This window comes from Salvelinus namaycush, chromosome 40 (genome assembly GCF_016432855.1).
Source record: "Salvelinus namaycush isolate Seneca chromosome 40, SaNama_1.0, whole genome shotgun sequence".
Taxonomy (NCBI): Eukaryota; Metazoa; Chordata; class Actinopteri; order Salmoniformes; family Salmonidae; genus Salvelinus; species Salvelinus namaycush.
Window position 1 is genome coordinate 13,221,156 of NC_052346.1, and position 27,963 is coordinate 13,249,118.

The 27,963-nt window shown below is 41.1% G+C and overlaps 1 protein-coding gene across 1 annotated transcript; it reads left to right on the plus strand.

The window, feature by feature from the left end:
• The first annotated feature begins 433 nt into the window (after positions 1–433).
• Positions 434–27,963, plus strand: LOC120033528 (zinc finger protein 260-like). The gene is made up of 2 exons (XM_038979911.1): positions 434–823; positions 25,080–27,963. The coding sequence occupies exons 1-2, from the start codon at positions 746–748 to the stop codon at positions 27,105–27,107; spliced, it is 2,106 nt and encodes a 701-aa protein (XP_038835839.1). The 5' UTR covers positions 434–745; the 3' UTR covers positions 27,108–27,963.

Sequence of the window (27,963 nt, forward strand, 5' to 3'; positions counted from 1 at the left end):
GCAATGTTTTTTAAAAAGTCAGTAAATGGGGCTGAATGAACTGTTTCGCTGCCAGAAAAGGCTCCGCTGATAGCCAGGTGTAGCGGTGGTAAGGATTCACTCCATGGTGCTGGAAGGAAAGGTCTGCTGTTGGGACAGCTTTATGTAGGCCTTAACAGTTTGTGGGCACCGTTTGTCACCGTTATAATGCAATGAATATATTGCTTAGTGTTGTGTAGTGGCTTTGCTGGCATACATTTTTTGTTGGTTTGCCCCACCAAGATTTACAAGCTAAAATCAACACTGTCTCTCATTGCCTTCCTTAAACCCGACAAACCCCGGCGTTGTCATGTCAGTTTGCTTCGCATGCTTTCCCGGAAGTCTCGCGATGTTTCTGGTTTTAGAACATTAATACTCTGCATTCATACGTAAAGTGAAACGTCTGCAAGCATTTTACGACACTTTGTTCTCAGTGTGTAGTTTAGCTTGCTGCGTTTTTCTTCTTTTTTAACCGCATCACGTTCTGGTGTGGAGAGAGGAATACCAGCAGTGGATAGACGTGCAGCAAGCAGCACAACAACGGTCCTGTGAGATTGTTTTATTTTTATTTTCACTTTGAATCAAATCTAACCAAAAGCTTAAATTTGCAAACTGCAAAAGCAGACAAAAATATTGTGTATAGAATAGAACAGCAGACTTGGTTGGTTTGCAGCCACTGGTTTTAACCGCAACACTTCTGTTTTGGATACAAAACACACCATTGAAAATGGCGGAACTTGAGGACGCAGGACTGCCCCAAACAATGCAGGAGACCCGAGATGAGGAGGAGCCGGGCAATTCAAAGGTAACATAATGACGCTGAGACAGTGATTTTTCACTTCAAAAGTATTATCAAACAAAAACCATTGATTGCAAAGTTAAACAAACCATACAACTCTTTGCACAATAACTACTTTTAACAATTTCCACTGAAGATTTTACAAAAACACATGTACTCGAACAGTACAGATATAGTTTGTTAACAGAATGACAGTATAATCTCCATCAGTTTGTGACCACGTTTTCCAAAAACTCTACTCCGAATTAAGATTCAAAGATGTCGGCAGAAAGAATGCGGCGTCAGCTATGATATGAAAACTCAAGTAAAAAAAAAAATACATAGACATTTCGCATATTGAGCTACAGTAAGTGAGTTGGATTAACACCCAGTAACAGAATGATGGTAATATAATTACATTATGGGTCCCTGATCTGTACAGAAATCCATAACTATGACTGTTATTCTCTTCATGGTGATGTATTCTGAGTACACAAAGGTAGAGAAATGTAATAACCTCCTTTGCATGTTTGGGTATTCTACACACTGGCTATTATTCTGAGGTCTGTCCCCAAACATGACCAAGTTTGGTTTGTCTGGACCAGAACAAATCTGTACTGATCATAAATATCTATGTTAAACAAGTTTGGACATTAAAGTACAGCATGGTAGAGTATAGTTCAGTAGAGTACACAATAAATTATACTGAACTTTAGTGTACTAAATTCTACTGTACAGTACTCTATTGTACCGGACTATACTCTGCCCTACTTTTATTTTACTGTACTGTCCAAACTTGTGAAACAGACATCTGATTAGTTCAGATTTGGACTTCCCAAATTTCAACTACTGTTCAACATTCAGGGTCGGCTGGCGCTCAGTGGGGGAGGATGCTGATTACAGTAAATGTAAAGAAAGGGGGCTAATGTGTAGGTGTCAGTAAGCGCAGGGGTAGTTAACATTAACTGGAGAGGGAGGGGTTTGACCACCACCTGACAGAAAGAGAAAGTAGGTCTAGCTTTACTTGTTACTTCTGTGAACTAAGAAAATATCTTAAAGATATGTGGGTTTTTGGTAACAGAATTACTTACATTTACAGAAGGCAAATCATTTCTGCAAAACTACATTTAAATGTTGATATTAGTTGTCAGTTGTCTTTACACATGATTGTGTTTTTATGTATTTCTAATATATTTTAAGACTATTTCTGCTAGATGTTTTCTGAGACCCCTTTCCATCTGTTTGACCAGTGTTAGGTTCTGAACAGAGTAGAACTCAAACGGATGACTAGAAAAAGCTCAAGCCAAGTTTATTCAACCCACTGGGTGCTTTAGCTGCGCACACAACATGCAAGTCACACAAGCATATATTTATACCTTCCGACTAGGCAAGTCATCTCCTTGCATGTCTAAGATAAACAATCCTTCTCTGTTAGGAAGAAACTAAGTATATTCCTCTTACTGGTATTGTCATGGCTTGCCTCAGTCTATGATCCTCATGGGTGTGGAAGTGTGTGTATGTGAGATAGGACTGTAATCAAATGGTATTCTGGGTGGGCCCCTATGGCCCCCCTCCCAGCAGTGTCTTCTCTCTTCAACTGTTGACCTTATCTCGAGTTGTGTTCCACATCCCTCATGGTCCTGGTTCCAAAGCAACTGGCCTGCCTTATCAGGAACCCAAACTAGACTGTTGCTCTTTGCCTCCTTGCTCACAAATATTAATATTCAGCAACAACATGTTTGAACAGAATATGAACTTTCTGCACTTCCCTTTGTCACTCCTTGTAACTTTCTATACACAGCGTTCCTATTCACCCTTCGTTGACTCCCAACATATATTCTTATACATGTAAAGTAATAACTTCTAGTATGGTAACATAAGTATATTTCAAGCTCGAATCCAACAGTCTCCTTTTTGAATAGTATATCCATACTTTTTAACATTTTATATAAACATTGACATTACTTATAAATTAACAAACTAAAACATTATTCTTATTCCCACATTGTTTTAATTTTTTATTTTATATTTCATTTTTACAGGGACAGTGCACATTAATCAACGTTTCAGTAAAAGTGCCGGTTTTAGCCAGCTGGCTAATTTTCAACCGCAGTCCCTGGGCAGGTTATTAAAAACAATTACAATACAGACAATCAATGAGCGGTGAGCACACGCAGAGCAACATAGGACAAGCAAGACATAGCATGCAGACAGAGCAACATAGCACAAAAAGCAACAAGACAAAATCCATGTGTGTCTGATGGCAGTGTGTGTCTGATGGCAGTGTATTCCAGACGTGAAGCTCTCACAGAGAAAGCAGATTGACTAAAGGTGATTTTCCTTAGGGGAACTACAGTCACCTCTCATGGCAGACCTTGTGGATCTGCTGCCATATGTTTGGGTTTTCTGTTTAACAAAAATACTGAGTGGAGGAGGAGCCAGGCCATTTAGGATCTTGAATACAAGACATGCGTCGGTGTATTGCACAAGATTTTCCCAACTCAGGAACTCATGCTTTCTGAGGATGTAACAGTGATTATGGCTATTGGGCTTCCTATCAAGCACTTTGAGAGCCTGTTTGTAGACAGACTGAATGGGTTTTTATGTTGTACAGCAAGCTTGGGCCCAACTAGTCAAGCAGTATTTGAAGTGGGGGAGTATCATAGATTTGAAGTACAGTTTTGCTACCTCTGTAGTCAAACAATTTCGTATAAATCGGAAATTAGCTAGGTTGAATTTGGTTATTTGAATGACCTATTTTCACCTGCTTTTTAAAAGAGAGGTTGGAATCAAGTATGATGCCAAAGTACTTAAAATCAGATACCACCTGGAGCTTCTCCCCTGACACATAGACATCTGGCTCAGTAACATCTGTTGCCCTCTCTGTGAAGAACATGCAGACAGTTTTTTTCACATTGAGATATAAACACGAGTCACTGAGCCACTTTGTAACCTGGACCATTACAGTAGTGAGTTCTTGTGCAGCTTGTTGTTTGCTCTTTGCATGCACATATATCACTGTATCATCTGCATACATTTGAACTTCAGGCCCTGTACAGACAGAAGGGAGATCATTAATGTACAGGCTGAACAGGAGGGGCCCCAGTATTGACCCTTGGGGCACGCCCACATCATAGCTAAGAGTGGGCGACAGCTCATTGCTCACTCTGACACACTGAGTTCTGCCTTCAAGGTATGATTTCATCCATCTCAAGGCATCGGGAGAAAAGTTGAACTTGGACAATTTTGTGATGAGAATCTCATGGTTAACAGTATCAAAAGCCTTTCTTAGGTCCAGAAACACAGCCCAAACAACGCCCCAACAACGTTTTATATGTTCACACTAGAGGTCGACCGATTTAATCGGAATGGCCGATTTAATTAGGGCCGATTTCAAGTTTTCATAACAATCGGTATTTTTGAACACCGATTGTGGCTTTTTTTTTTTACATCTTTATTTAACTAGGCAAGTCAGTTAAGAACACATTCTTATTTTCAATGACGGCCAAGGAACGGTGGGTTAACTGCCTTGTTCAGGGGCAGAACGACAGATTTTTACCTTGTCAGCTCAGGGTTTCGTTTTTGCAACCTTCCGGTTACTAGTCCAACGCTCTAACCACCTGCCTTACATTGCACTCCACGAGGAGCCTGCGTGGCAGGCTGACTACCTGTTACGCGAGGGCAGCAAGAAGCCAAGGTAAGTTGCTAGCTAGCATTAAACTTATCTTATAAAAAACAATCAATCTTAACATAATCACTAGTTAACTACACATGGTTGATGATATTACTAGTTTATCTAGTGTGTCCTGCGTTGCATATAATCGATGCGGTGCCTTTTAATTTCTCAACGAATCACAGCCTACTTCGCCAAACGGTTGATGATTTAACAAGCGCATTTGTGAAAAAAGCACTGTCGTTGCACCAATGTACCTAACCATAAACATCAATGGCTTTCTTTAAAATCAATACACAAGTATATATTTTTAAACCTGCATATTTAGTTAATATTGCCTGCTAACATGAATTTCTTATACTTAGGGATGCCATCCGTTAGATAAAATACGGAACAGTTCCGTATTTCACTGAAAGAATAAAGCTTTTGTTTTTTCGAAATGATAGTTTCCGGATTCGAGCATATTAATGACCAAAGGCTCGTATTTCTGTGTGTTTATTATGTTATAATTAAGTCTATGATTTGATAGAGCAGTCTGACTGAGCGGTGGTAGGCAGCAGCAGGCTCGTAAGCATTCATTCAAACAGCACTTTGGTGCGTTTGCCAGCAGCTCTTCGCTGTGCTTCAAGCATTGAGCTGTTTATGACTTCAAGCCTATCAACTCCCGAGATTAGGCTGGTGTAACCGATGTGAATTGATGAGCTAGTTAGCGGGGTGCGCGCTACTAGCGTTTCAAACGTCACTCGCTCTGAGACTTGGAGGAGTTGTTCGCCTTGCTCTGCAAGGGCCGCGGCTTTTGTGGAGTGATGTATAACGATGCTTCGAGGGTGGCTGTTGTCGATGTGTTCCTGGTTCGACCCCAGATAGGGGCGAGGAGAGGGACGGAAGCTATACTGCTACACTGGCAATACTAAAGTGCCTATAAGAACATCCAATAGTCAAAGGTATATGAAATACAAATGGTATAGAGAGAAATAATTCCTATAATAACTACAACCTAAAACTTCTTACCTGGGAATATTGAAGACTCATGTTAAAAGGAACCACCAGCTTTCATATGTTCTCATGTTCTGAGCAAGGAACTTAAACGTTAGCTTTTTTACATGGCACATATTGCACTTTTACTTTCTTCTCCAACACTTTGTTTTTGCAATATTTAAACCAAATTGAACATGTTTCATTATTTATTTGAGGCTAAATTGATTTTATTGATGTATTATATTAAGTTAAAATAAGTGTATATTCAGTATTGTTGTAATTGTTGTTATTACAAATAAATAAAATAAAAATATTCGGCCGATTTAATCGGTATCGTCTTTTTTGGTCCTCCAATAATCGGTATTGGTATCAGCGCTGAAAAATCATAATCGGTCGACCTCTAGTTCACACCTCTGAGATTTATGGCCTCTGGCTATATAATCTGCTTCCATGGCATAAGGCCCTGGCCTCAAAATGTATAATCACACTCTTACCTTATCTGCCACTACCCCTCCTATTGCACAGCTGATAATGACATTTCAGCTGGAGCTTTTGACTTTCTCTTCCTCCTTTGGGTTCCTAAGAGAGTGATGGCAAAAGACCTGAAAAGAAAACACACAATGAGCTGTATTAGTAATGCTTTAAGCTATGCATAATCATACAGTTGAAGTCGGAAGGTTACATACACTTAGGTTGGAGTCATTAAAACTCGTTTTTCAACCACTCCACAAATTTTCTTGTTAACAAACTATAGTTTTGGCAAGTCGGTTAGAACATCTACTTTGTGCATGACATGACGCAAGTAATTTTCCCAACAATTGTTTACAGACAGATTATTTCACTTATAATTCACTATATCACAATTCCAGTGGGTGAGAAGTTTACATTCACTAAGTTGACTGTGCCTTTAAACAGCTTGGAAAATTCCAGAAAATGATGTCATGGCTTTAGAAGCTTCTGATAGGTTAATTGACATCATTTTATTCAATTGGAGGTGTACTTGTGGATGTATTTCAAGGCCTACCTTCAAACTCAGTGCCTCTTTGCTTGACATCATGGGAAAATCAAAAGAAATAAGCCAAGACCTCAGAAAAAAAATTGTAGACCTCCACAAGTCTGGTTCATCCTTGGGAGCAATTTCCAAACGCCTGAAGGTACCACGTTCATCTGTACAAACAATAGTACGCAAGTATTAACACCATGGGGCCACACAGCCGTCATACGCAGCTGTCATCGCCTTGAGATGAACGTACTTTGGTGTGAAAAGTGCAAATCAATCCCAGGACAACAGCAAAAGGACCTTGTGAAGATGCTGGAGGAAACAGGTACAAAAGTATCTATATCCACATTAAAACGAGTCCTATATCGACATAACCTGAAAGGCCGCTCAACAAGGAAGAAGCCACTGCTCCAAACCCACCATAAAAAGTCAGTCTACGGTTTGCAACTGCACGTGGGGACAAAGATTGTACTTTTTGGAGAAATGTCCTCTGGTCTGATGGAACAAAAATAGAACTGTTTGGCCATAATGACCATCGTTATGTTTGGAGGAAAAAGCGGGAGGCTTGCAAGTTGAAGAACAACATCCCAACTGTGAAGCATGGGGGTGGCAGCATCATGTTATGGGGGTGCTTTTCTGCAGGAGGGACTGGTGCACTTCACAAAATAGATTGCATCATGAGGAAAGAAAATTATGGGGATATATTGAAGCAACATCTCAAGACATCAGTCAGGAAGTTAAAGCTTGGTTGCAAATGTGTCTTCCAAATGGACAATGACCCCAAGCATACTTCCAAAGTTGTGGCAAAATGGCTTAAGGACAACAAAGTCAAGGTATTGGAGTGGCCATCACAAAGCCCTGACCTCAATCCTATAGATAATTTGTGGGCAGAACTGAAAAAGCGTGTGTGAGCAAGGAGGCCTACAAACCTGACTCTGTTTCACCAGCTCTGTCAGGAGAAATGGGCCAATATTCCCCCAACATATTGTGGGAAGCTTGTGGAAGGCTACCCAAAACGTTTGAGTTGAACAATTTAAAGGCAATGCTACCAAATACTACTTGAGCCTATGTAAACTTCTGACCCACTGGGAATGTGATGAAAGAAATAAAAGCTGAAATAAATCATCCTCTCAACTATTATTCTGACATTTCACATTCTTAAAATACATTTTTACTAGGATAAAATGTCAGGAATTGTGAAACTGAGTTTAAATGTATTTGGCAAAGGTGTATGTAAACTTCCAACTTCAACTTTACAGTCGTGGCCAAAAGTTTTGAATGACACTAATATTAATTTCCACAAAGTTTGCTGCTTCAGTGTCTTTATATATTTTTGTCAGATGTTACTATGGAATACTGAAGTATAATTACAAGCATTTCATAAGTGTCAAAGGCTTTTATTGACAATTACATGAAGTTGATGCAAAGAGTCAATATTTGCAGTGTTGACCCTTCTTTTTCCAAGACCACTGCAATCCGCCCTGGCATGCTGTCAATTAACTTCTGGGCCACATCCTGACTGATGGCAGCCCATTCTTGCATAATCAATGCTTGGAGTTTGTCAGAATTTGTGGGTTTTTGTTTGTCCACCCGCCTCTTGAGGATTGACCACAAGTTCTAAATGGGATTAAGGTCTGGGACCCAAAATATCAATGTTTTGTTCCCTGAGCCGCTTAGGTATCACTTTTGCCTTATGGCAAGGTGCTCCATCATGCTGGAAAAGGCATTGTTCATCACCAAACTGTTCCTGGATGGTTGGGAGAAGTTGCTCTCGGAGGATGTGTTGGTACCATTCTTTATTCATGGCTGTGTTCTTTGGCAAAATTGTGAGTGAGCCCACTCCCTTGGCTGAGAAGCAACTTCACACATGAATGGTCTCAGGATGCTGTACTGTTGGCATGACATAGGACTGATGGTAGCGCTCACCTTATCTTTTCCGGATGCCCCAAACAATCGGAAAGGGGATTCAGAGAAAATTACTTTACCCCAGTCCTCAGCAGTCCAATCCCTGTACCTTTTGCAGAATATCAGTCTGTCCCTTATGTTTTTCCTAGAGAGAAGTGGCTTCTTTGCTGCCCTTCTTGACACCAGGCCATCCTCCAAAATTCTTCGCCTCACTGTGCATGCAGATGCACTCACACCTGCCTGCTGCCAATACTGAGCAAGCTCTGTACTGGTGGTTCCCCGATCCCGCAGCTGAATCAACTTTAGGAGACGGTCCTGGCGCTTGCTGGACGTTCTTGGGTGCCCTGAAGCCTTCTTCACAACAATTGAACCGCTTTCCTTGAAGTTCTTGATGATCTGATAAATGGTTGATTTAGGTGCAATCTTACTGGCAGCATTATCCTTGCCTGTGAAGCCCTTTTTGTGCAAAGCAATGATGACGGCACGTGTTTCCTTGCAGGTAGCCATGGTTGACAGAGGAAGAACAATGATTCCAAGCACCACCCTCCTTTTGAAGCTTCCAGTCTGTTATTCGAACTCAATCAGCATAACAGAGTGATCTCCAGCCTTGTCCTCGTCAACACTCACACCTGTGTTAACGAGAGAATCACTGACATGTCGTCAGCTGGTCCTTTTGTGGCAGGGCTGAAATGCAGTGGAACTGTTTTTTGGGGATTCAGTTCATTTGCATGGCAAAGAGGGACTTTGCAATTCATCTGATCACTCTTCATAACATTCTGGAGTATATGCAAATTGCCATCATACAAACTGAGGCAGCAGACTTTGAAAATTAATATTTGTTTCATTCTCAACTTCTGACTACGACTGTATATTGCAAAAACCGAAGTTAGTTTACATGATGTTTCCCACTCTCCCTTAGCTTGGCCCTATACCTTCGTGATGCGGTTCTGCTTGGGACCTCAAAGATGAAGGCTTTATACACCTCCTCATGCTTGTACCCAGACTTTCCCCTCAGGCTGCAGGTTTACAGGAGGTGTTCCCATGCCTGGCTGTTTGGAATGGTGGAAAGATAAGTGTTGAGAGCGTGTCCAGCCGTACAAAACTCGTGAGTCACATGGTTCTTAATCACACCCTGCAGGAGATGCGTTGCTACTAACACAGAGAACTTCCCTTCTGGCGAGGTGGCTTCCTGTATACAGGGATCTGTGGCTAGTCTTTCAAGAATTTGCCTTCCTTGATGAACCCCTCACTAAAAGTTGATAATAGCGTCTGAAATGACAACACTATCTCTGCTACTACAGTGGTTGCTCCACTAAAAGTTTTGCGATTATGCTGCGGTACTTAGAGGTAATTTGTGGTTTAGTACAGTACCCTGCGTCACCATTTCATTGCTCCAGACCAGCGCAAGGGAGGATTTAGAGCACTGATTATGCTTTTGGTTCCTACTGTGTCTGAATGAGTGACATAAACCTAAATAGAATCTGATAATTGTGCACGACTAAAACTATTACACTAAGGTTTTTATTTTATTTTGTTAGGATTATTTTGCTCTTACTGTAGTACTGTAGCCCACTCCCGACCAGTCACGTTGTACAGTTTCTGAGTGGCACAATGGTCTAAGACTGTGTTGCTACAGATGCTGGTTCAATACCTGTGCCGTCTTCGACTGGGAGACCCATGAAATGACTGGAGGTTTTTGGGTTTTTCTCACTCTAAAAACAGAAATAATTCCAAATAACAAACTGGCTTTATTTACAAATTAGTAACAATGTCTCACCCCATGTTCAAGAATGGCCTTTTTCCCGCTCATTTTACGTTATTTGAAAACAAAATCATCTCCAAAAAATAATAATATATATATATATTTTTTAAACAAGATTAAGATTATTCTTAATTTAGAATTATATAAAAGCCCCTTGGATATTCTCACAGATATTATTAACCCTGTTATTAGCAGGACAATGTATATTGGTCATGGCTCCTGAGTGGCGCACAATGGGATTGCCTTGCAGTTCTCGTGCTGTATCCACTGAAAGCGTGAACCACACAGAGCAACACTTTAAGGGGTATTGCACTAATGGCTCTGACTAGGGAAATGTTCCTGCTGTTCTTAGTGCCAGTCTGCACATTCAAACTAAAACAATTGAACTAACAATGGCATCTTTATGCTTTCGTTAATAAAATAATGATAAAAATACTCTTTCAAAATGCCAATGTTTATTTAGTTATGGATCCATAATAAATTACTATGGGAATAAATATCACTGAATTACAGAAATATTGGAACAAAGTTGTCTTGTAAACACACAAGGTCACGTTGTACAGCGCCATTATGGCTATGTCCAGCTACCTGCAAAATCGACTTGCCTAGGAGGGTAGTGGGAGAATTATTTTGTCAAATGCATTTCTTAGTTAAATTGGCTGTATCCCAACCGGCTGTAATTGGTTGCAATTTCAGTTTAATCCACCAGAAAAGACAAAACAAATAATACAACAAAAAGTGTATTATTGTTATGTATCACATCCGACCGTGATTGGGAGTCCCATAGGGCAGCGCACAATTGGCCCAGCGTTTCTCTCAAAAAATTGGCCTTTATTCAGATTACAATCGCTCACTTTTAGTTTTATTTGATAATGAAATAACCTCAAATATTGTTATATTATCAAGTTGATGGCACAGTCATATAGCGGCACCTACATAAATGGCTTTGGATCAGAATAAATAAGTACCAACATTCTTTCTGATAGTCTTTAATAAATAAATGTTTTGGTTATCCTGACCTGGACGCCATGTACAGTATTATAATAGCCCATTATGGGCTATTAGCAGGACAATATACCTTTACCAACACCTCTCTGTATTTTGATACTTTGTGGATGGGGCCTCCCCAGTGGCGCAGCTGTCTGTCACCACATCGCAATGCAAAATGAGTTGCTACAGATACCCATGCCGGCCGCCACCGGGAGACCCACGAGGCGGCTTTTGGTTTTAATTTAGAATCCTCCAATCCCCTCTATATGTAAATATTGGCGGAGAGTGACGTCATATTTTTCTTTATACTGTTGGCCTACCGTAAGCGACATGAGTCTCGCTAGTGTTGAGTAATGTGCTGTTAAAAGTGGTTTAGGTCTTATTTATTTAAAGAGCATATTGAAGTTAGAAGCAATAGGATTTGAAGCAAAATCCTACAACTATTTTAGCATCGTTTCGTACTGCTCTGAGACAAGCATGGGGACCGGTCTTGATAAATCAATTATATTTTTTATTTTGACTGAATCTCCGTTTGGATATTGGTTCAACTACAATTATGGTGTAGAAATGTTATGCACTTAGTGTAACCTTTATTTAACTAGGCAAGTCAGTTAACCTTTCTTGGACACACGTTCCGCTAGCGGAACCCCTCGACAACATTCCGCTGAAAAGGCAGCGCGGGAAATTCAAAAATATTTTTTAGAAATATGTAACTTTCACACATTAACAAGTCCAACACAGCAAATGAAAGATAAACATCTTGTTAATCTACCCATCGTGTCCGATTTAAAATTAAAAAATAAATAAAAATAAAATAAAAAATGCTTTACAGCGAAAACACAACATATGATTGTTAGATCACCGCCAAGTCCAAAAAAATACAGCCATTTTCCCAGCCAAAGATAGGAGTCACAAAAAGCAGAAATAGAGATAAAATTAATCACTAACCTTTGATCTTCATCAGATGACACTCATAGGACATCATGTTACACAATACATGTATGTTTTGTTAGAAAATGTGCATATTTATATCCAAAAATCTGTTTACATTGGCGCCATGTTCAGAAATGCCTCAAATATCTGGAGAAATTGCAGAGAGCCACATCAAATAACAGAAATACTCATCATAACTTTGATGAAAGATACATGTTTAACATAGAATTAAAGATACACTTGTTCTTAATGCAACTGCTGTGTCAGATTTAAAAAAAACTTTACGGAAAAAGCAAACCATGCAATAATCTGAGACGGCGCTCAGAAACAACATTTCTCCGCCATGTTGGAGTCAACAGAAATACGAAATTACAATATAAATATTACCTTACCTTTGATCTTCATCAGAATGCATTCCCAGGAATCCTAGTTCCACAATAAATTGTTGTTTTGTTCGATAATGTCCATTTATGTCCAAGTAGCTACTTTTGTTAGCACGTTTAGTACACATATCCAAACGCTCGTGCAGGTCCAGGCGAACTTTGGACGAAAACTTCAAAAAGTTATATTACAGGTCGAATAAACTTGTCAAACTAAGTATAGAATCAATCTTTACGATGTTGTTATCATAAATATTCAATAACGTTCCAACCGGAGAATTCCTTTGTGTCTATAGAAGTAATGGAACGCAAGTTGATATCATGTGGAATGCGCGTGACCAGGACCTGGCTCTCTGCCAGACCACTGACTGAAAATCGACCAGCCTCAGAATTCCCACTTCCTGTTTGGATTTTTTATCAGGTTTTTGCCTGCCATATGAGTTCTGTTATACTCAGACATCATTCAAACAGTTTTAGAAATGTCAGAGTGTTTTATATCCAACAGTAATAATACTATGCATATATTAGCATCTGGGACAGAGTAGGAGACAGTTCACTATGGGCACACTATTCATCCAAAGTGAAAATGCTGCCCCCTATCCCTAAAAGGTTTTAAGAACAAATTCTTATTTACAAGGACAGCCTACTCCTTCCTCCCCGTCTGGGAATTGAACCCCGGTCTCCCGCGTGCCCGCACAACATGGGGATTCTTTAGCTAAATAGCCCAGTACTGTAGCCTACTCCCGACCGTCACGTTGTACAGCGCCATAGTTTCCGTTCCATCCTAACAGAAACCCAGAGGGTTTTTGGTTTTTCTTGGAATAGAAACACCATAATATTAATCAAATTAATTAACTTCTCTAGGGTATGTGGGACGGTAGCGTCTCACCTCGTCAACAGCCAGTAAAACTGCAGGGCGCCAAATACAAAACAACAGAATTCCCATAATTTAAATTCCTCAAACATCCAAGTATTTTACACCATTTTAAAGATACACTTGTTGTAAATCCAGCCACAGTGTCCGATTTCAAAAAGGTTTTACGACGAAAGCATACCAAACGATTATGTTAGGTCAGAGCCAAGTCACAGAAAAAGACAGCAATTTTTCCAGCCAAAGAGAGGAGTAACAAAAAGCAGAAAGAGAAAATTAATCACTAACCTTTGATGATCTTCATCAGATGACACTCATAGGACTTCATGTTACACAATACATGTTTTGTTCGGTAAAGTTCATATTTATATCCAAAAATCTGAGTTTAGGCGGGATGCTACTGTCTCACTTGGCGAAAATGCAGAGCGCCAAATTCAAATGAATTACGATAAAAATTACTATAAAAATCAAACTCATTAAATCACACATGAAAGATACCAAATTAAAGCTACACTGGTTGTGAATCCAGCCAACATGTCATGAATTCAAATAGGCTTTTCGGCGAAAGCAAACGATGCTATTATCTGAGGATAGCACCATAGTAAACAAAGAGAGAGAAGCATATTTCAACCCTGCAGGCGCGGCACAAAAATATAATTCATGCCTTACCTTTGACGAGCTTCTGTTGGCACTCCAATATGTCCCATAAACATCACAAGTGGTCCTTTTGTTCGATTAATTCCGTCGATATATATCCAAAATGTCCATTTATTTGGCGCGTTTGATCCAGAAAAACACCGGTTCCAACTTGTGAAACGTGACTACAAAATATCTCAAAGGTTACCTGTAAACTTTGCCAAAACATTTCAAACTACTTTTGTAATACAACTTTAGGTATTTTTTAACATAAATAATCGATAAAATTGAAGACGGGATGATCTGTGTTCAATACAGGATTAAAACAAACTGTAGCTAGCTTTCTGGTCACGCGCCTCTAACAAACAGGACACTTCAAGTGACCCTTGTTCAAGATGGCCGTACTTATTCATTACACAAAGGAAAAAACCTCAACCAATCTCTAAAGACTGTTGACATCCAGTGGAAGCGGTAGGAACTGCAAGAAGGTCCCTTAGAAATCTGGATTCCATATGAAAACTAATTGAAAAGAGTGACCTCAAAACAAAAATCTGAATGGTTAGTCCTCAGGGTTTTGCCTGCTACATAAGTTATGTTATACTCACAGACATGATTCAAACAGTTTTAGAAACTTCAGAGTGTTTTCTATCCAAATCTACTAATAATATGCATATCTTATATTCTGGGGATGAGTAGAAGGAAGTTGAAATTGGGCAAGCTATTTATCCAAAAGTGAAAATGCTGCCCCCTATCCTAGAGAAGTTAACTCAAACTGCGAGAGAGAAATTACATATTTACCTGATTTGTTTGATATTAATAGTTAGATATTTCTGTCCTGTCAATGCTACACCTGTTGTATTCGATCAGAGTGAAGGCTGTGAGGCCGATATGTAAAGCTTATTAAAGATCAATGATCCTATCAAGAGCAGTGTGTGGGTTTCTTATTTTTTCTAATTTTATTCTACTGTTACCATGCACCTGCAAAAAGGAGAGCTCAGATGTGCGAGTGCCTTTTTGAATTTAGAATATGACGGAATAAAATGTCCAACAAAATTGAAAAGCCCTATGGTTTTCCTGAGTGTTTGGTCGTGCCAGAGAACTCATTGTCTCTACTGGATCGCGTGTAATGTGCTTTGTGCCTTTTGAAATCGAAACCCCCAGATATGTTAACTCCTGTTTTGCCAATTGGGCTTTCTTACGTGATGCTTTGTGACCCTGCTCTGCCAAATAGTTTACTATTGTTGTAAGGTCTCGCATATGAGTTTCTGTCTTTTGACACCAACAACAAATCATCTATGTACTGTACCAGATGGAACCCTCAAATGTACACATTTTTGTACGTCCATTTTTATAGTTTACTCCGCTACTTGAGTCATCCCTCTCTGCTCTCACTCTCCACGCCACTTTCCACACAGACTTAGTCCCACCCCTTGTCACTCAAGGAGCACATTTGTCATTGCTTGACCACGAGCCACTTTCCTTCAGTCTGCATGGCCAATGCAGCACATGCAACAATGTTGATGACCACAATGTTTCAAATCAAATTGTATTAGTCACATGCACCGAATACAACAGTGAAATGCTTACTTACGAGCCCCTAACCGACAGTGCAGTTAAAAAAAATATGAATAAGAGATATAAGTAATTAAAGAGGAGCAGTAAAAAATAACAATATATACAGGGGGGTACCGGTACAGAGTCAATATGCGGGGGCACTGGTTAGTTGGGGTAGTATGTACATGTAGGTAGAGTTGTTAAAGTGACTATGCATAGATGACAACAGAGAGTGGCAGTGGTGTGGTGGACAATGCAAAAAGTCTGGGTAGCCATTTGACTAGATGTTCAGGAGTCTTATGGCTTGGGGGTAGAAGCTGTTTAGAAGCCTCTTGGACCTAGACTTGGTGCTCCGGTACCGCTTACCGTGTAGTAGCAGAGAGAACAGTCTATGACTAGGGTGGCTGGAGTCTTTGACAATTTTTAGGGCCTTCCTCTGACACCGCCTTGTATAGAGGTCCTGGATGGCCGGAAGCTTGGCCCCAGTGATGTACTGGGCCGTTCGCATTGCCCTCTGTAGTGCGTTGCGGTTGGAGGCCGAGCAGTTGCCATACCAGGCGGTGATGCAACCAGTCAGGATGCTCTCGATGGTGCAGCTGTAGAACCTTTTGAGGATCTGAGAACCCATGCAAAATCTTTTCAGTCTCCTGAGGGGGAATAGGTTTTGTCGTGTGTTTGGACCATGATAGTTTGTTGGTGATGTGGACACCAAGGAACTTAAAGCTCTCAACCTGCTCCACTGCAGCCCTGTCAATGAGAATGGGGGTGTGCTCGGTCCTCTTTTTCCTGTAGTCCACAATCTCCTTTGTCTTGATCACGTTGAGGGAGAGGTTGTTGTCCTGGCACCACACGGCCAGGTGTGACCTGACCTCCTCCCTATAGGCTGTCTCGTTGTTGTTGGTGATCAGGCCTACCACTGTGTCATCGGCTAATTTAATGTTGGAGTCGTACCTGGCCGTGCAGTCATGAGTGAACGGGGACTACAGGAGGAGGCTTTGCACGCACCCCTGAGGGGCCCCTGTGTTGAGGATCAGCGTGGCAATGTTGTTACCTAGCCTTATCACCTGGGGGCGGCCCGTCAGGAAGTCCAGGATCCAGTTGCAAAGGGAGGTGTTCAGTCTCAGGGTCCTTAGCTTATTGATGAGGTTTGAGGGCACTATGGTGTTGAACGCTGAGCTGTAGTCAATGAACAGCATTCTCACGTAGGTGTTCCTTTTGTCCAGGTGGGAAAGGGCAGTGTAGAGTGCAATAGAGATTGCGTCATCTGTGGATCTGTTGGAGTGGTATGAAAATTGGAGTGGGTCTAGGGTGTCTGGGATGATGGTGTTGATGTGAGCCATGACCAGCCTTTCAAAGCACTTCATGGCTACAGACGTGAGTGCTACGGGTCGATAGTCAGTTAGGCAGGGTTACCTTAGTGTTCTTGGGCACAGGCACTATGGTGGTCTGCTTGAAACATGTTGGTATTACAGACTCGGACAGGGAGAGGTTGAAAATGTCAGTGAAGATACTTGCTAGTTGGTCAGCGCGTGCTCGCAGTACACGTCCTGGTAATCCGTCTGGCCCTGCGGCCTTGTGAATGTTGACCTGTCTAAAGGTCTTACTCACATCGGCTGCGAAGAGCGTGATCACACAGTCTTCCGGCACAGCTGGTGCTCTCATGCATGTTTGTGTTATTTGCCTCGAAGCGAGCATAGAAGTAGTTTAACTCGTCCGGTAGGCTTGTGTCATTGGGCAGCTCTCGGCTGTGCTTCCCTTTGTAGTCTGTAATGGTTTGCATTACACATCCGACGAGCGTCAGAGCCACATCCGACGAGCGTCAGAGCCGGTGTAGTACAACTCGATCTTAGTCCTGTATTGACGCTTTGCCTCTGATGGTTCGTCGGAGGCATAGCGGGATTTCTTATAAGCTTCCGGGTTAGAGTCCCGCTCCTTGAAAGCGTCAGCTCTAGCCTTTAGCTCAGTGCGGATTCTGCCTATAATTCATGTTTTCTGGTTGGGGTATGTACGTACGGTCACTGTGGGGACGACATCATCGATGCACTTATTGATGAAGCCAATGACAGATGTGGTGTACTCCTCAATGCCATTGGAGGAATCCCAGAACATATTCCAGTCTGTGCTAGCAAAACAGTCCTGTAGCTTAGCATCTGCTTTATCTGACCACTTTTTTTTATTGATCTAGTCACTGGTGCTTCCTGCTTTAATTTTTGCTTGTAAGCGGGAATCAGGAGGATAGAATTATGGTCAGATTTGCCAATTGGAGGGCGAGGGAGAGCTTTGTATGCATCTCTGTGTGTGGAGTATAGGTGGTCCAGAGTTATTTTCCCTCTGGTTGCACATTTAACATATTGATAGAAATGTGGTAAAACGGATTTAAGTTTCCCGGCATTAAAGTCCCCGGCTACTAGGAGCGCCGCCTCTGGGTGAGCGTTTTCTTGTTTGCTTATGGCGGAATAGAGTTCATTCAATGCGATCTTGGTGCCAGCCTCTGACTGTGGTGGTATGTAACAGCTTATCATGAGAAACTCTACCTCAGGCGAGCAATGGCTCGAGACTTCCTTAGATATCGTGCACCAGCTGTTGTTTACAAAAATACGTAGACCGCCGCCCCTTGTCTTTACCAGACGGCGCTGTTCTATCCTGCCGGTACATCATATAACCAGCCAGCTGTATGTTGATATTGTTGTCGTTCAGCCACGACTCCGTGAAGCACAAGATGTTAGTTTTTAATGTCCCCAATAGTTTAATCTAGTAGTTTAATCTACCCAATACCTCGTCCATTTTATTGTCCAAAGATTGCATGTTTGCGAGCAGAATTGAGGGGAGTGAGGGTTTATTCGATCGCCTCCTCCTCAGAAGGCAGCCCGACTTCCGGCCTCTTTCTCCGCCTCCTCTTCACGTAGATCACTGGGGTCGGGGTCTGTTCCCAAGGGAGCCGTATATCCTCCGTCTCGGGCTCGTCAGAGTCTTGAAAGAAGAAAAAGGATTCTGCTAGTCCGTGGTGAGTAATCGCAGTCCTGATGTCTACAAGTTATTTTCGGTCATAAGAGATGGTAGCGGCAACATTATGTACAAAAATAGTTAAATAAGTTACAAACAACGCAGATAAACAAACAAAAAAACAATCGGTTGGGCACACGTAAAACGTCTGCCTTCTGTTCCGGTGCCATTTGACACAATTTGATCTTAATATAAATCCAAGTGTTCTATAATTACAATATTAGTTTGTGTTTCTTACATCTGCAAACAGCTAGTTAGTATTTTCTTAGCAAGTTAAGCTAAATCGTGTTAGCCAATAATGCTAATCTCTAGTTAGCTGGCTAACTAGCTAGTACTGAGTCAGAGCAAACGTATTTAGCTAATACAGCCTGATACCAGTGCTAGTGGAGGCCTAAATCAGCATGTTGTTTGTGCAACAGTATCTTATAAATCAAAGAGGAATAGGCGAAGCATGAATATGTTGGCTATATGAATAAAGATTTAATCTAGCTAAAGATTATAGGCTACCCTAGGAAAAATGGAACATCACTTTGGTTCCTACACTGTCACAATAACTTGTCCATGGCATTTTCATTCGTTGTCATGTCAAACAACACTGTATTCAAAGTGCCCACTATTATTTATATTCTAACTATAGAATTATAATAAACATTCTATTTCCATGATTCCAAAAGTTCACCCGAGTGTTTTAATCTAATCGCAATTGCAACATTTGGTTAAAAATAAGGCCTAGTATTTTTGTCCATATCGTGGCAGTGTGGAAATGATCTCAAATGAGTGCAGGAAATGCAGAAATTGATGGAAATGCAGAAATTGATGGACATGATTTTGGGTTGAAGTTGAATTGAACAGTATAAGCAAATCAGAATGGAGAAAGACCCTTTGAAATCATTTAGAATATATGTGTTGCCATCCTAGGATCACGCACTACGCATAAAGCAAATGTAGAACTTTTATTCATCAAAAACATAAAATACCGTCATACCGTCCAAGATGTGAAAAATACCATGATATGATATTTTGGCCATATCGCCCAGCACTACGCTGTAACAGTCTGAGGGAATAGATGCCAATAGGTCTGCCAAATCCGCTACTACTGGTGTGATTTTCACTGCATGTTTGTTTATGCCGTGAAAATTCACTTTAAAACGCCATTTTAGTCCTTTCTTTACTGGAAATAAAGGGCTGTTGCATCGGACTGGTCCTCGTAATGCAATTTAAAAAAATCTAACTGGGCAAGTCAGTTAAGAAGAAATTCTTATTTACAATAACGGCTATGCCTCGCTCTAGTAATATTGCCACCGATTTCTCAGCCTCCGGTTTAATAGGATATTGTTTTACCGTTGGCAGTGGATGTACCTCCACCACAACAGGGTTGCAGCCTTCAATCAGACCGCAATCTAATGCGTCTTTTGCCCATAGGGGATGACCCTGAAACAACAATTGCTCGGCTTTCACCGTCTGTACTGCCAATGTTAATTTGTTACCTTTTGAGAATCCACTCCCCTGGCTTTTCGCAGAGATTATCCAACCCCAACATTGGTTCCCGTTGCCATGTAAAATTAGCATGGTATTGTTACTGGTCCTATGTTATAGGACATGGATAATAGTTGTATCGCTTTCGATTCCGCCCGTTACCCCGCTGAATGTGGTACTTTTTTTCCTGTCGCAAATTTAGCTAATTTCTCATCGTAAGCAATTAGTGATATTTGAGCGCCTGTATCTACTAGGAAGCTGTGTTTGACGTAGCCTCCTACATCTCCTGCTACATAGAAACCGGTATCTTGCTGAACCACATTCGACTGCACAGAGGCCAGATATACAGTACCAGTCAAAAGTTAGGACACACCTACTCATTCCAGGTTTTCTTTCTTTTTTACTTTTTTCTACATTGTAGAATAATAGTGGTGTGAACTTTTGACTGGTACTTTATATAACAAAATATTCCCAACTGCTGTCATGAATCCCTCAGTTTTGTCATTCGTGGTTGCTGGGTCACTCATTCTACCCTGTTTCCTCAAGAAACTGATAGATTCTTGTCCTTCCTTTACTGGGTCTGGTGCTTCTTTCATAATACTACACATTTCACTCACTCTCAGTGGCTGATGGTGATGCTGAACTTGGGGCTGCATGTCAGCTGGGATAGGATTATCCTCCACTGGGACTATTTGTCTCGTATGATGCATAACCGAGGTTGCATGCGTTCGTACTGGACACACATCTCTATGATTACCTGGATCATGCTGATCCACTATCCAGGACTACTATGTCCGGGCTCGTAATGTGCCCGTCCTCCGCATCTCGCAACCCATATCGCTATTTTTCCTCTTAACCTCTAACACCTCCCAAACCCGGATCCGGGAGCACCCCCATCAGTAGAAAAGCTACTAGCATAGCCTAGCATAGCGTCACAAGTAAATACTAGCATCTAAATATCATTAAATCACAAGTCCAAGACACCAGATGAAAGATACACATCTTGTGAATCCAGCCATCATTTCTGATTTTTAAAATGTTTTACAGGGAAGACACTATGTAAATCTATTAGCTAACCACGTTAGCAAAAGACACTTTTTACTCCATCAGTAGCTATCACAAATTCGACCAAATAAAGATATAAATAGCCACTAACCAAGAAACAACTTCATCGGATGACAGTCTGATAACATATTTATTGTATAGCATATGTTTTGTTAGAAAAATGTGCATATTTCAGGTATAAATCATAGTTTACCATTGCAGCCACCATCACAACTCTCACCAAAGCGACTAGAATAACTACAGAGAGCAACGTGTATTACCTAATTACTCATCATAAAACATTTCTTAAAAATACACAGCACAACAATATTTCAGATTTTCTAAGTGTTTTACAGCGAAAACACAATATAGCGTTATATTAGCATACCACAATAGCAAACATCACAACAGCATTGATTCAAGCCAAACATAGCGATTACGTATAAACCACCAAAAGATATTAATTTTTTCACTAACCTTCTCAGAATTCTTCAGATGACAGTCCTATAACATCATATTACACAATGCATATAGAGTTTGTTCGAAAATGTGCATATTTAGCGGCACAAATCGTGGTTATACAATGAGAAAAGTAGCCAAGCTGCAAAGAAAATGTCAGGAGAAATCTTGGGAAAGGCACCTATTCTAATCGAAAACTATTCATAAACTTGACAAAAAAATACAAGTTGGACAGCAAATGAAAGATAAATTAGTTCTTAATGCAATCGCTGGGTTAGATTTTTAAAATTAACGTTACTGCGCAATACAGCGTGCGCTAAAGCGAGACCGCCCCATAATTCATGGCGGAATTATTATTTAACATTTGTCAACATAAGTACGAATTAACAGCATAAAGACTGCTTACTATTAGCTGAGCTTCCATCAGAATCTTGGGCAAGGTGTCCTTTCTCCAGAACAATCGTCTTTGGGTTGAAAGATGTCCTCTTGTCCGGTCGAAATAGCCGCTAATGTTAGCCACCAACTGGAGAGGTGTCCACCTCGTGAAAGCGCATGACAAAGAAATCCCAGAAAATCGCAATAAACTGCTATAAACTGCTATAAGTCGGTTTAAATTAACTACCTTATGATGTCTTTAACACCTATAACGAATAAAAACATGACCGGAGATATAGAACTACTAAAACGAAAGCGTTTGCAGGACGCCATTGTGATGTCTTCTTGCGCCAGGCGCACCGTTGAAAAGGACGGTACTTCCGTTCCACGGTCTTATATAAGGTCCCAGATTGCGCAATCCACTCCATTCAAATTCTCCCCGCTTACTGACATCTAGAGGAAGACGTATGCAGTGCATGTAGCCCGATGGCTTACATGGGGACTTATAAACTGACCTCAGAACAGGGACCTCGATTTCTGAAATCTCACTCCCTGACAGGAAATGTGCTGCAGAATGAGTTCTGTTTCACTCAGAGAAATAATTCAAACGGTTTTAGAAACTAGAGAGTGTTTTCTATCCAATAGTAATAATAATATGCATATTGTACGAGCAAGAATTGAGTACGAGGCAGTTTAATTTGGGAACTCATTTTTACAAAGTCGAAATGGCGCCCCCATAGGCTCAAGAAGTTAAGAGAAGGGTATAACGGTGGTACACTAGATGTACCTGTTTCACTTTGTAGCCTGGGGGCGAACGGTGGAGGAGTGGCAATGGCATATACAAGTATGTTGATACTGTTGAAGCGAAACCATTACTTGTTTTATTTGCTTTTGTCTATCCTCAAGGGCTCCCTCTAATTTCTGATTTCCTTTTTACTCTTTTCTAACGCATTAGCCAATTCCTGCTTCTGTTAATCTCATCTGTGCACACGCCCTTCGGATATGCCTAGTTTTTTATTAGTTTTTTTTAGTCATTTTATTGCTCCATTTTACCTGGCAGGTTTTTTTTTTTAACCTTTTTTCCATTTTTATCCTTTGCTGATAAAGTGCCGTGGTTAGGATACCGGTGTATTGTGGTCTGGGCCGTTCTTTGATTGCAGTGTTCCACAATACGATGGCATCCATACACTCTTTGCTGGATTTAAACTGTCCAACGACGGGATGTGTACCAATTTTGGCTAACTTTCCTCACCACTTATTTGATTCTTGGTGCTGTTCTTATGCCTTTTTTTCAGAGCTTCTAATGCTTTGGTAACATTCTCCCTTTCCACCCCTCCCGGACGCCATATCAGGTATTATTGGCTCCACGCCACCCCCAACGGTGTTTAGGTTTCTGTACCCACGGTTCTAACACTCACCTTCTATTAATGACGGTGTGATACCCATTCCCCCGGAGAGTAGTAACAGTATAGGCGCTTAATTATTTTGTCACTCGTCCTAACAGTTTTGGTGCTGGACGACACTGTTGTGTTGTATGCCAATTCACCACAGACTATTGTGGATGACTCACCATGGAGGGGGCCGCCCTCCAGAACTTACAGGCAACCTATCACCATCCACATTCCCACTCACTGACAATGTTTCATCTCTAAGCACAGATATCTTCTATTCTCCACCGAGTGCACTTCGTGCCTTTCTCCTTCTACATGGACTACTTCTCTGTAACTTACTGTACTAGTATACAAGAATGACAATTTATCCATACACTTTATGGCCACCACGGCTGGGGCTTTCACCCCCCTGGGACCTTCGAACCAACCCCACCTGGGACCTATCCTACACGGAATCTACCCTTCACCGTGGGGTCGCCCACGGATCTCGCAGGGACCCAACTCCACTCTGGACCTATCCTTGCAGAACCTACCCTACACCATATATCTATGACTGTTCGTAACACAATGGGACTACTGAAGAAACTTAGGTTTCCTAGGTCCGTATCCTATAATTTGTGTTCAGCCTATGACTCATCTCCCAGAGATGTCAGAATGAATGGTAACAGGTCTAGGAACTGTGCCTACCTTGTTTTTGGTGCCGGCTCCAGCTCAACTGATTCGGACTCTCCAGTTGGCTGTAAATCGTGGTGAATCACTAGCAACACCAACTGTTAGGTTCTTAACAGAGTAGAAACTCAAACGGACGACTAGATTAAGCTCAAACCAAGTTTATTCCACCCACTGGGTTGCAGACACAACATACAAGCATATATTTATACCTTTTGACATGGTGGTGTCATCTTGCATGTCTAAGATAAACAATCCTTCTCTGTTAGGCAGAAACACAGTAGATTCCTCTCACTGGTATTGGCATGGCTTGCCTAAGTCTATGATCCTCATGGAAGTGGGGTGTGTGTGTGTGTGTGGACTGTAATCAGGTGGTCTTCGGGGTGGGCCCCTGTGGCCCCCCTCCCAGCAGTGTCTTCACTCTTCAACTGTTGACCTTATCTCGAGTTGTGTTCCACATCCCTCATGGTCCTAGTTCCAAAGCAACTGGCCTGCCTTATCAGGAACCCAAACTAGACTGTTGCTCTTTGCCTCCTTGCTCACAAATATTAATATTCAGCAACAACATGTTTGAACAGAATATGAACTTTCTGCACTTCCCCTTGTAACACTAACTTTCCATACAGTGTTCCTATTCACCCTTCATTGACCCCAAACATTTACATTTCTTATACATGTATGGTAATAAGTATATTTCAAGCTCGAATCCAACTCCAGAAATCAAAGCCTTTCCTTATTCCTAATTTTTAGGATGGAAAATGGTTGAACATTTGATATGCCTTAATTTCTCAGAAATATAGGCTCTTAACTTTCATTTGGCACTTCACATGCTAGTGCTCATGGGGCTTTTTACTTGGAAATGCCCACTACTAGTACTACTGTCAATTAACCTTTTCTAGCCTAGATCACAAGCCAATCATCATGGTGATCTCTAGACCTAATGACAAACAACAAATCATCATTATCATGTTGATACTGCTAGGTAATACAAATGATTAGCTTCTACTGTTAAGATGTATGGACCTAAGTTATTTGTTTAGCTATTTATTGCATATGCTATCTATTCTAATTTGGACTTGAACCATAATGAAAGTAGACTATATTTTATGTATTACAAAATTTTGTTTTAGAAAACAGGGACGATAGGCCTACTAGTAATTATGCAATTTTGAATGTATTTCCAGGCAGAGGAGATGGACACCCCAGAAGACCTGCAAGATGACAACCTGATCGAGCAGGAACACTTCCACAGTTCTAATAATGAACAGCAAGATGGACATTTGGTAGTTAGGAGGAATGTAATATTAGAACGAACTAAATTCAACCAAAGACAACAGGAAGCAGGAGAGACAGCTGATGATTTTATCTCTGCACTTCATTGTTTGTCAGAACATTGTGGTTATCGAGCTCTGCTCAGTGAGATGATAAGAGATAGACTAGTCATGGGCTTACGTGACAGAAGACTGTCCGAGCAATTACAAATGGACCCAGAAATAACACTGGATAAAGCTGTAACACGCATTCGTCAAACTGAACTTGTGAAAAAGCAACAGGACCTGCCGGAGAATAACTTCAAAGCTGCCAACAGTGCAGCAAATGTAGAGAGTGTGCTTTCACATAGCAAACCGCAATGCCCAGCCAATACCCAGTGCCAATCCGAGAAAAATAATCAAAACTCAGACAGACCACAACAACCCCAAACAACACAGGAGAATGGAGAGGAGCCCCAACATACAGGTGGCACTGATGAGTGGATCGAGGGCTTCAGTCCTGGAGGAGAGAAGCCTCACTACTGCTTTGACTGCAGTAAGAGCTTCAGAAAAGTGAGGGATCTTATAAGACACCAGCGAACACATACTGGAGAGAAGCCTCACCACTGCCCCGATTGTGAACAAAGTTTTGCTCGATTAGATCGTCTTAAGTCACACCAACTAACACATACAGGAGTGAAGGCTCACCAATGCCCTGATTGTGACAAAAGTTATTCTCAATCGTATCATTTGAAAAGACACCACCAGCGAAAGCATATGAAAGGGAAGTACTTCCACTGCAATCATTGTAAGGAACTTTTCTCCAGACCTAAAGATCTAAAAACACACATGCATGTACATGCTGGAGAAAAGGCATACCTTCAGCAAGAAACTCATACAGGTACGAAGCCTTACCACTGCTCTGAAATGAATCAGTGCTCCGACTGTGGGAAAAGCTTTCGACAAGTGGGGGATCTTAAAAGACACCAACGAACACATACTGGAGAGAAGCCTTACCACTGCCCTGAATGCGACAGAGGTTTCGGTCGATTAGATCGTCTTAAGTCACACCAACTAACACATACAGGAGTGAAGGCTCACCAATGCCCTGATTGTGACAAAAGTTATTCTCAATCGTATCATTTGAAAAGACACCACCAACGAAAGCATATGAAAGGGAAATACTTCCGCTGCAATCATTGTGAGGAACTTTTCTCCAAACCAGAAGATCTAAAAACACACATGCATGTACATACTGGAGAAAATGCATACCTTCCACAAGAAACTCATACAGGAAAGAAACCTTACCACTGTTCAAGGTGTGATAAAAGATTTCCTGACATGGCAAAACTAAGATCACACCTTCCAGTACATACTGGAGACCTGGCACTCCACTGTTCTGACTGTGGAAAGTGTTTCTTAAACAAGGCAAAGTTTGAAAGACATCAAAGAACACACACTGAAAGTGTACTATACCTCTGCACTGACTGTGGGGAGGGTTTTACAAATATGCAACGGTTGGAAAGGCACCAGCGAATGCACACTGGAGAGAAACCATACCACTGCACTGATTGTGGGAAGAGTTTTGCACTTGAAAAAACATTTAAGTGTCACAAGCAAGCACACAAGTTCAAACTCTCTGGAGAAAGAGCAGCCTATCCTTGCTCGGAATGTGGAAATACTTTTTCTCGTTCATGTGACGTGATGACTCATGTGAGAAGGGTGCATAATAAAGAGAGACCTTTCCAGTGCTCCTGCTGTGGAAAAAGATTTTTCCAAAAGAACTCACTCACAATACACATGAGAATTCACACTGGAGAGAAACCATACCACTGCTCAGACTGTGGACAAAGCTTCTCTCAAATTAACGACAGAAAACGTCACCAGAAGAGGCAACACTCTGGAGAGGAGACGACCTCTATTCTGCAGTCTGAAAAGAAAAGTCACAGAGACACTCAATAAGAAAGGACTACTACAACAAAGACACAAAAATGCAATATAGTAACAGTATCACTGTCTTATTGCAGAATTGTTTTGTTTTTACTAATAGTAAACTTTATTTTATAAACCACATTTTTAAAATATCTTATCACTCTCTTAGTTTCCACCCTGCATAAATGGGATTCAGCAATTCTCGCCTGCACCTAAAGCATTCCGTAAGGCCAAACAACCAAATGGGTAATTATTTGCCCAGTTAAACTACCCAAAATACTATTTCAAAGATTACAGCAACTGTAGTAAACATGGGCTATTAGAACCAAGGTGTGAATATCAGTGATGTGATCATCAGAGTATAAATCATGTATGGATGTATGGAATAATTTGGGAATTCCAATTAAAAATAACAATTTCTCAGTTTTCAAACTGGTGAACAGTTATTAGATGTCCATGTTATTTAGGTTGGCATGTACTCTCCTCACCTCTGAAAGAGCGGTCAGAAGATAACCGTAGCTACTGACAGTTTATTTTTTAGATTTTTATTTTTGAAGCGTCTTGAATTCTAAAAGCCTTTTCCACATCTCTTGCATGAGTATGGTCTGACTCCTGTGTGCACTTGCATGTTGGCTGCGACATGAATGACTTGGCTGAATCGTGTCCCACAGACATCACAGCTGAAAGGCGTCTCTCATGGACTTGCCTTTTGATATCACTGATGAGTTGAAAGTCTCCCACAGCCACTCCGCTTGTGTGGTTTTCTCACCTGTATTGATCAGCACATGTATTTTAAGAGATTGTTTTGTAATAAATCTCTTTCCACAACAGCCTTAAGCGTTGGTCTTCGCTCCAGTGTGAAATTTCTGGTTATATTCAAAAGTAG